The sequence below is a fragment of the Malaclemys terrapin genome, chromosome 6 (assembly GCF_027887155.1).
Source record: "Malaclemys terrapin pileata isolate rMalTer1 chromosome 6, rMalTer1.hap1, whole genome shotgun sequence".
Classification (NCBI taxonomy): domain Eukaryota; kingdom Metazoa; phylum Chordata; order Testudines; family Emydidae; genus Malaclemys; species Malaclemys terrapin.
In genome coordinates this window covers 75732540-75742992 of record NC_071510.1, presented here as the reverse complement: position 1 = coordinate 75742992, position 10453 = coordinate 75732540, and the positions used below count along the sequence as shown (strand labels likewise).

Here is a 10453-nt window from a genome sequence, read left to right as displayed (position 1 = left end):
AACCATGTGCTAAAGCATTGCTTGCCTAGATAACATCCCAAGGCATTTTAAATAGTGCCCAGTCAACGTTATCACGTAGTGTGAAAGCTTCAGTGAGAAACACGTTTTAGCATGGAGGAATTTTGTAACCTTATTTTATACAAAGTAAATAATCTCTAGTATACAACAGAGAACCTGTTTTGCATAGAGCAATATAAATAGCCCATTTAGTCCATTGCAGGTGTGTTCTTCCTACACAAATGCTTTTCTCACTTTTATGGGAACCCTTTAATTTTTTTCCTCTCCTGGTAAAAATCACAGATGTTTATTTTATTGATATAACCTATACCTTGGTTATGCAGAGAATAATATGCCTCAACTAACAGTCATTTAGCAAATAATAGAGGCGTTCTGGATGCTTTCCAACGTTACACATGTACTTGGTCATAAAATGATACGTGAAAAAATTAACATCTGCTTTCCTAAAATAAAGTGTGCCAAGGAGCTTTTTATGAATGCTTTCCTCATTTTAAAAAGAAATATGTAGAGATAAACTGGCATCCATATGTATAGCATATTTATAATGGTTTTAGGATTTAAAGGTAGCTATTCATTGCATAAGCCATTTAGAACTGACGTTTTAAAAGCTACTTAACCTCAGACATCCTTGAATCTTAAAGAAGGATTCCAAACGATATTATTTAAAGAGGAATTTGCTGTAATTTAATTGCATATCAAGGCGGAACTATGCACAAGTCTTGTATCTTATGCTATGTTTAAAATAGCAGTCTCACTTACATTTTATTTACCTAGCCTATTCCCTTCACGACAGGCGACTGGAAAGTTTAGTTGAAGTTGTTTCTTTTTGTTAAAAAAATCCACTATTAGGAAATGAGGCAAACCTTGGAATTATTTCATTAAGCTTTGGCCTTTGGGGGGGGGGGGGGGGGAGGGAAAGAAGGTGGGAGCTATAATCATTAGTGCCTTTTTATTATTTCTACAATAAGTGGCTAGATTCTTTGCTGAATGAGCTGCTTGAATGTTTTGCAGATGTTCCACTTAGACCAAAACTGACCCCCTATTTCCTCCCAAATAAGTCTCTTAAACTCTCCCATCAGTGCATTTACGGGGGGGGTTGTGATCCCTAGGTTTGTAAGGAATAAAATATGAACTGTATACATATCTAAAATATAAGCACACACGTGTATGTACATATATATGTATACACACGCACACACATATATATACACACACAAACATATATCCCTTCATATGTGTACCATATAAGAGAACCTTCACTGACAGTTGCCTTCTGAAGGTATTTGGCCCTTTATATGTTATACAACCGTTGTTACATTTCGCTTGCTCCTCCCAAACTTTAGCCTCCCCCATCCCCCAGCTGCAGGTGTTTGGCCTTAGCCAGCCTTAATATTAAGTGTGGCTTAACAGAAGAAATGCCATAGCTAGATATGCACTACAGTCGATAAAACAATCTCCTCCAGCTAGAAACTCAAACGCTCTAAGGAGGACATTGCTAACTGTTTGCTGGCGCTTTTGTGGCCTACCATTGCTCTGGTTAGAGACGGGTCTCCTCGTCTGACTAAAGAAGGCAAATCGCTAATCTTTGCTCTTCCTTGAAAACCGGTTGGATGGAACTATGTGTGGGGGAATAAGGGGTGGGGTGGGGTGGTGTGGTGTGTGTGTGTGTGTGTGTGTGTGTAGGAGAGAGGACGGGAGGCTGCCTTGTGGGTGTAGAGGAGAGAGGTTAAAGAAATGGCCCCTTTCTGAGTGACAGGGCCCTTTTTCAAAGGCCAAACAGAAAATTGCTCCTAATATGAATAGGAGAATTTTCAAGGTTCCACAGATTTCCCCTTGATTTTTATTTGCATTTTGCTATAAATCTGGGCGTGTTGCTAAATAGAAAAGAGTGTGGCTGCTTCAAAAGGAAAAAATGACCCTCCATTAACTTAAAAAAAAAAAGATCCTGGATTGGTAAAAATCATTAAAATATGTTAAGTGACATGAAGTTTGGATTTATGTGGATGCACCGGACAGAAAGTGGACAAAGCCAGCAGGGGTAGTCACGCTTTAAGACAGGGGGTCTTTATTTAAAGATGGTGTATTTATGGGGAAAGAAAGGGAATATCTTACAAAGCTCTCACTATACCACTGATAACAAAACCTGTCACATCTTCACTTCTTACTAGAAAAGAGATAGTGTCCTCATTTGAACATCTCTAAAGTGATTATTAGATGCCTCTGTGAGAAATCAGTTTGGGAGAGTAAGCCCAGAGCACAAAAAAAGATTTGCTCACACTGCATGCATCTCTAATTTCACCTCATAAATACTTTCATAATATCCCTAAAATCGCGCTTGCCAGAAAGGACCGTTCGTTAGGAAGAATAACGCCCGCTTTAAAATAAAAGATTTGCACTTTAAAAAAAAAATCCGGACCACAGCTTTTTTTATGATTATTTTGTCTCCTTTTTTCTCCCCCCGATAAGATGTGAGAACTTTTTTTTTTTTTGGAGGGGGGGAGGGATAGTTTGAAATGAAGGACACAAAGACAGTATATCAGTGAAAAGAAGAAAGTGGCCCTTTAATGAGAACCAAAGAAAACCAAAACGTAGATGAAGTGTACCGTAAAAGCTGCTTCAAAGTACATCCTAATTCCCCTGAGTTCAGCCATCACATAGATTTGGTAATTGGGAGTTTACTGCGCAGAGGTAAGGCAGCATGGTATGGATAACCCTATATTTTTTTCCATTCAATAATTATAGATACGTTTCCAGACTGCCTTTGCAAAGAGCCATCAGATATTAGAGACCTTTTCTTCACGTGAACTGAAGGCAGATCCTGTCACCATAGATAGCTACCTGCATGTTCACAGTTAAAATGATTTTTCCCTTTTTATAATTATGATCATGGCTTCAGGTGTATGTTTAACAGCTCTGCGTATGCAATAACTTCATCAAATATATGCTGATGCCTTTAATGGTATTTGCTTCCATGCCTAGGTTTCATTTTGTATTTATTTTCTGACCTTAGCGTTTCTCTATTACCAAAAGTCCCCACAACTAACAGAGCAATAAATCCAAACAAAAAATAAGACAGATTTCCTCATCGATGTGTAATAAAGTTAAAGGACATTGTTTTGTCAGACAAGCGCTAAGTAGAAAATAAATCTTTGGGTCTGGGGAAACAAAACGGAATGCTGTTGGCATGTGTGTAAATTTACTTTTAAAAGCAATAAATCAATGTTAAATTAAACAGCTGGGTACCCTATGGTGGAGAAGGTTTCATGTTTAAGAAAACCTAGACGGTGAAATGTGCTATTTAAGAAGACACCAAGGAAGTTAAACCTTTATTTCAATTCAGCCTCTAGTTTCTCTGCGTATGGGTTGCATCTGAACTTCAGGGGCTTCTATGAACTTGACTGAGTGAGAAGAGAGACAGAGATTTGCACCCAATGGCTAACGTCAGATCTTTTCCCCACATGTTACACATACCCTTTACCGTCCAAGATGCATTGTATATTCTTCTTTCATTTAGTGCGTTCGGGGTAAATATTGTAGCCTGTCGAAATAGTTTAATATTATTCTTATCTAAATGCTAATTTCATCATTTCTGCAATCATGACACTGATACATTCCACGCACATTAGCTGGACATAGAAATGGCTGCGCTTTAAAACGAAAACCTATTTTCAGTGCATCAAGAAGCGACTGAGAAGGAAGCTCTGATCACGCTTTCCACATCAGCTGAAGTATTTCAGTGCTTATTTTCCTACATCCGAGGGCAATGTATATGTTTAAATACGCTTTGCTGTTAAAAAGAAACTAGCACAACATACAACAACATTTTAGAACTCTGATATGGACACAAGACGAATCAATAAGTTATTAAAAAGCCAAAACCATACTAGCAATACTGTGGAACAGTAAATGACGTGGCTCTGCGGCTAGCATATGTCTATGTGATTGAACATTTTGAAGATAAGAAGTAAAATTTAAAAAGGACCTGACAATAAAGCTATTTTCACACACAGGGGTATATTTGTGTTAGTTATTTTCTCTCAAATACAATGAGGATGATTCAGATGGGGAATTTATAATGGCTCTTCTTTATTACGAAAGCTCCGATATACTTTCAGACTGGCTACAATTTACACAAATCATTGATGTCTTTGTTTAATTTTTGCAAAAATAATGTAAACATGGTTTAGACGCATCTCCCCCCGCCCCCCCCCCCCCGGAGTTCTTAAAAATTTCCAGAATAAAAGGTAACCTTAGAAAAATAGGAACTAAGACAGAGATTTAATATCCGCTGCCATTGTTTTCATGTCTTGGATAAATACAGTGTAAAGTTTTTACCAAAAACATTTTAATCCAAGTGTCACCAAGGACATTGGTGCTAGATCATACAGTATTGAAAGCATTGTATTTTGGTCTTACGTTCAGTGCACCAGCATACCGTCTGGGATGGGAGGGTGGTTCAGAACTATGGTATAAATTTGCGATTGCTTCTCACGATAATGGGCCAGGAAGATTTTTGCATCAATATTTCCCCTTCAAGATACAAGTTGGAGATAATGAAGACTGAAGGTTAATAACTGTCAGCCAGGTGCACTGTGCTCTTATACCTTAATATATAAATACCTCTATGCTGGAAAGTGTTCAAATATCAATTCATTAGAAAAGACTGGGAAATAGATTGTTCTAATAAATAGAAGAACAAGTGAAGGACAAAGAGTGGAGCTGTCCCTTAAGATACAGAAAGGAGACGCAGAGCCTCTGTGTATGGATTGTCTGCTGGTGATGTATTGCCTAGGGAAGAGTGCTCAGCCCAGGTAAAACTGGGGAGAAGGGAGTGTAAGTTTCCATCTCTCTCTCAGTCACACACACTCTCCCTCTCTACTCAAGTTGCCTCTTCTGCACTTTGATTCTAAATTTGTTGGCTAGATGGCGCTCTGTGTCTCAAGACCTTCCAGTTCAGACTTAAAGCTGCCTTTTAGCATCGTCCCGGATTTTCTATCTTCACTTGAGAAATACGCAGACAATACCTAAGAGTAATAATAACAATAATAATATTAAAAACATTCTGAGAATTGTAATGACAGATCTGAAAAAAATAACCCCCGGATTAAAAACATGGCACTAAAGAGGGAAATTTGAGAGGTCTCATTTATGCCAACTCATGCTTTAAAACACCTAATGAAATACCTTAGTAACAAAATGTACCTAATTTGTATTTGAATAGTGAAATAAATCAGCAGTTCGAGACTTACTGTTGCACTGCAATATAAATACGTTCATTAGGTCCAGTTTCAATATATATAAATATAAACACGTCCTACTAAGTTAGCTTTCTTGTCACTCTGTCATTAATTGCTCAAAACAATTATGATATATTTAAAGTGAAAATGCCATAAAATCAAATATAAGCTTTTGATATTTTTAGGGCTGAAATGCCTTTGAACAAACCATACTTACTACACGTTTCAATACCTTACGTAAAGATAAATAACGTTAAATGTATAAGGAATTTTGGTCCATGTTCTAAATGTATTCAGCTTCTTGTTAGAGTAAAAAAAATAATGATATTTGTTGATTTTTTAAAAACTAGTACTTTTTTGTGGAAAATGCCCTTCTCCTTAGGGGCGAAATGGAAACGTTACTTTTAACAGATAAAACTAATAAAGAGTAAAAACTATTTTTAATTAATATATACTGTAGGTTGCGCTTTTTAAAATCAAGATGGCAGCTTTATAGCATTTACCATAAAGACGAATGAGTTAGGCTGGCCTCACTGGAAAAAGCTTTGTAAATTATTGTTGTTTTTATCATTTGGTTTCTCTGTTATGCGATCATTGCAAAGCCTTTCTCTAGGTGTTAGGCTGTAACTAGGAGGCGCTGAAAACCTAATGCGGAAAATTTACAACTTGATCAGCTACAAGCCACACACACCAAAAAATCTGCTACTGTTGCAAACATATGTTACGGATTAAGTTAAGCAAATGGCTCTAGTTTTGCAAGATTGAAAGCTGATAATAAAAACCTAAATGCCGAAGAGTTTGGCTTTTGTTATAGTTCTAATTCTTCAAAAGTTAACAAATCCCCCTCTATCTTTTTGGAAAACTTCATGTATCTGCCTGGCTTAACTCCACTTCGGCTGTACTTCTGTATGACTTTAGCGTTGAATTTAACAGAAATTTAAAGCGGTTAGGGATTCATTTCGGTGAACAAATATTTAGGCAGTAGCTAATATCTAGAGCTTAGTGTTTATAAGTGGGAAAGTATTTTAGACATTCCCCTTCCAATGATAGGGAGTCTTAGGATCAGAAACACTGTTGCTTGTGAAGAGAATTACTTTTGCCTATTCCCTTTTATGATGTAGTACATACCTACCAGTCAAAAAGTCCACTTCTCCTGCTTTTAAAGTGTTAGGATTAAATAAACATAATGTGGTTTTCCCCTCCATAGTTTGAAATATGAAGGACAATATTATTCAATCCTCTTATTTGCTCAAGAAAGAATAAAATTATGGATGATCTTTAATGAGGATGCTCACTTTCTAGCAAGGTATTCTGACAGTTTAGCACCTATTCTAACCGTCATTGCCATTTCTAGTCAAAGCTCCTATAAGTCATGGCTTGTTTGTCGGGGAGAACTGTAGGCTTTAGAGCTCTCTGAAGGAAATTACACTGTAATATATTACAGATATACACACTCGTACACACATATATTATGGGCAAATAGGATCAAAATCTGGCCCCATATTTACAAATATTAGATTGAACTTATTTTTCTTGACAATCAAGAGAAACTACATTATACGATAGGAATAAAATTACAACCATGGAGTTTTACTCAGGAATATTACCTGAGAAGTAGTTACTTTCCATACAAACACATAGTGGACACGTTGAGCGATTATTGATTTTCAATAAATTAACTAAAGTATATATACATATAAAGTGTGTGTGTGTGTGTGTGTGTGTGTGTGTGTGTGTGTGTGTGTGTGTGAGAGAGAGAGGGTATGTGCGTGTGTGTAGTGTGTGTGTGTGTGTGTGTGTGTGTGTGTGTGTGTGAGAGAGAGAGAGAGAGAGAGAGAGGGTATGTGCGTGTGTGTAGTGTGTGTGTGTGTGTGTGTGTGTGTGTGTGAGAGGGTATGTGCGTGTGTGTAGTGTACACACACGCTTTTCTTTCATTAAGTCAGTGTACATTTGACGTTGACAAATGGCCAAAAGACAAGAAAAGTCATTTAAAACGACTTTGAAGAGTTACAGGAAGGGAAAAAAATGAAAAGGATTTCATAAACGTGTACCAGGGATATGAAATAGAATTGCAGAGGGAAAACTTAGCTGAAGAGAAAAAGAAAACAATATGTTATTTTTATTGGAAAACGTTCAGCGTGCTAGACAGATAGACCTTCACTTATATATTATATACATATTTTCAAAAATAGCCTTTGCTAGACAGTACAATTGTGTGTAATAACCCTATTGTCTTCTGATTAAAATTTAGTTCTAAAACTAACTCCCAAGGTCATGTAGAGAGAAATAATGAAGACGTCCGTTGAGCTGCTATGCTAAACATAAGCAATTTTCTAGCTTACACAAAAGTACTTGGATAAAATATGTAACATTCCCCTCAGTGTTCGCGTGCTTTAAGATCGTATGTCAAATATTTTGGAGAAAAATAATCTTACATAAGTTCTTACATAAGAAAATGACCAAATCTTCACTGAAAAAGTTTAAAAACACAACGAAACCCGCCTATATCCTTTTTCTTGCTACATTTGCAAAGGAAACTACAGCTCAGTTAATGTTTTTTCTCTCACTAAATAATTTAGGAAGGCATTAAATAATCAGTTTCCTTCACCCCAAAAAGGTAATAGATCAATATTAGATGTGACCAAGTATTTAAGATTTATCTTTTTGAAAGTCTGTGACTAAGAGGCTGCCTAGCCGATAAAGTCGTTTTAGAAACACCCCTGCCTTTTGTAGGGAGTAATGTGATACACCCTGAAAACTTCTCTAGTTATAAGTATTCAACAGGTTTCTTCACTACCACGCAAACTTCTCCCCACTCATGCCTATTTGGATTTCCATTCCCCCCACATTAGAAAATAAAACGATTTCTTAAGGGCTCGAGCGTTGTTTTTAAACAGTTAGTTACGTTAGAGTTTAGCAGCTTTTTTTTTAATGAAGGCAATGATACCACATAAGGAAGATTCAGAAACCTAAACCAGCGACGGTCTCATTAGATATTGAACTAAATCACCCTAAATGCAAAGTAGAAGAACAAATCGGAAGCGATCCAACTCCAGGGGAAATAGCGAGAACATGGATTCACTGTAGCAGTCACTTCAAGCATGACAAATATATGAGCAGGGAAATAGATTGTTTTAAAGGGGTATTGCAGCACAGAACTTTAACAATAAAAGTCCCGTCAAACTGTTGGAACTCTCTGATAGATTCTGATAGATGACCCCAATTTCAATTTAGATCAGGAAAGAGAATGCTTTTTAAAAATGCTTCTATTGGCAACATTTTTTTGTCTGTCAACGTCCTAAATCAATTATTTCCCCCTACTTTTGTAGATTCATTTTTAAACGGATGTAACGTTAGTTTGAACAGTAAATGTAACAAATAAGCCTGCAAATCGTTATTAACTAGTCTCCGAGCCTCACGATTTATATACTACCTTAGAATGATATGAGAGGCAAGTGCAGGAATCTATACTAATCAGAGGCTGGGTGAAACATATTAACAAGCAATATGCATCTTGCTGCATTAACTAACTAACACGTGAATAGCTTGATTTGCGAAGCTGGAAGGTTCGGTATTTTGCTAAAATGACAGTGAAATGATGAACTATATAGAGAGCGTCTCTTCCTTTGCACACATCCTGAACAACAAATTAAAACGGAAATGATGACTTAAAGTCACAACGATCCGAGCAGGAAGAACTTGTTTAACGGGAGAAGAAGTGAGACTAAATCAAATACTTTACTGTCACTTTTGTATGTGCTGTCAAGTAAGTTGCTGTCAGGCTCTTTAACTAGGTTGGACTCTGGCTTGGGAGCCTAGTCTCCAGGGGCTGTAATTAACAAGCTGTCTGGAAGCACCAGAGCTCATCAAGCTGCTCTGGCCAAGAGCGAAGCCCCTTTCCAATAGGCCAGGTGCACCCTGACGCCCGAGCGGAGGTGCAGCTGTGGAAAAGTTTTGCACGTTGGATATTTCTTGAGCGAGAAATCCAGAGGAAAGAGGGGGGAAGCGATCTAAAAAGGGCAGTTAAGGAGGAGATCCACCTTAAAGGGAAAAGAGGAATACGGGGACTTGGGAGGGACATCGGTAGAAATGAATCCCGGAAAAGTTACAAAGCGAAACGAAAACCTAACTGGGGAGTTCAGACACAGCAACACAGGAGAGCGCAGAATGAATCTTCTAAGAGGTGAAGAACAAGGTGACCTCACAGCTGTAACATTATACAGGTTCCGGGGATCTTACAGATTGAAGTGGGACAAACCGTAGCTCAGTAACTAACTTTCCCAAAGTGATCGGCGTCTTTCTGACGCAGGCAGCAGCCTCCGAGGGAAATGGGGTTTAGCTGAACTAGCTGAAGGAGTGACAAAGTCGTGGCTGAAAGTGAACTCAGAACTAGGCGCTGTCCGTGGTGCTAAGGCGAGAGACAGAACAGCCTCACGTGTCACTTCACTTCGTTTTGCCATGGTTTCGGACCGAGTCCTGGACGAGTTAGGGGCATAGGGACGACAGAAAAGCAGAGAGTTCGTTTTTCATCCTTGTGAAATCACTTTTTGCCATACATTCACAGTTTAAACACCATCCTTCGGTAGTTCTACTCTTTTCCCCCATTCCCTTATAAGCCCGGACTTTAGTCATACTTTGGAAGTGATAATTTACAATGTTGTACTTTAAAACATAGCTTTCCACTTTCGCACGAGGAAGTCTTTCGAGGCAGATAAAGGGAAGCTGGGCAGATGTTCTTCAGATTCAGACTACTCGATAAAGCGTTTGAGCAAATGCAGAAGCATTTTTCAGTTTCTATATGACATAACAATATGCATGTACAGTCCAGGTAGGATCCAGAGTGACATTTAACAGAGATAAACGGTAGAAAAACTAATCCATTTTACAAAGTCATTTGCTATAAACATTTTTCAAATTTGCTCCTACACTGATTTGTTACATGATGATCCTTGGGACAAATGGGGACAAAATCAGGCTTAGTATTTGCAAACTACCTGAAAACGCACAAATAAGGTTATAACTGCTATAAAGAATTTCTTTTGCGCTTGATTATTCTTATCCCGTTTGCACTTCCCCTTACAGAAGTTAACTGTTACTTTGAGTCATAGAACAGCTGACAGGTACTAAATTATGGAAAAACATGAACAGTATTGTAAGAGCTAACACTACCAAATAACTGGAACCCTCGTTTTTTTCCC

At 37.8% G+C, this 10453-nt stretch overlaps 1 protein-coding gene and 1 long non-coding RNA gene across 2 annotated transcripts in view; one reads left to right on the top strand and one right to left on the bottom strand.

The window, feature by feature from the left end:
• The window catches only part of LOC128839077 (uncharacterized), a 77248-nt gene that overhangs the window by 1584 nt on the left and 65211 nt on the right, over nt 1-10453 (top strand). The window lies entirely within an intron of this gene.
• The window catches only part of FAM172A (family with sequence similarity 172 member A), a 350899-nt gene continuing 344723 nt past the window's right edge, over nt 4278-10453 (bottom strand). Inside the window, exon 11 of the mRNA XM_054031751.1 lies at nt 4278-5042. Coding sequence (XP_053887726.1) covers nt 5017-5042 — 26 coding nt within the window. The 3' untranslated portion in view covers nt 4278-5016. The remainder of the gene's footprint in view (nt 5043-10453) is intronic.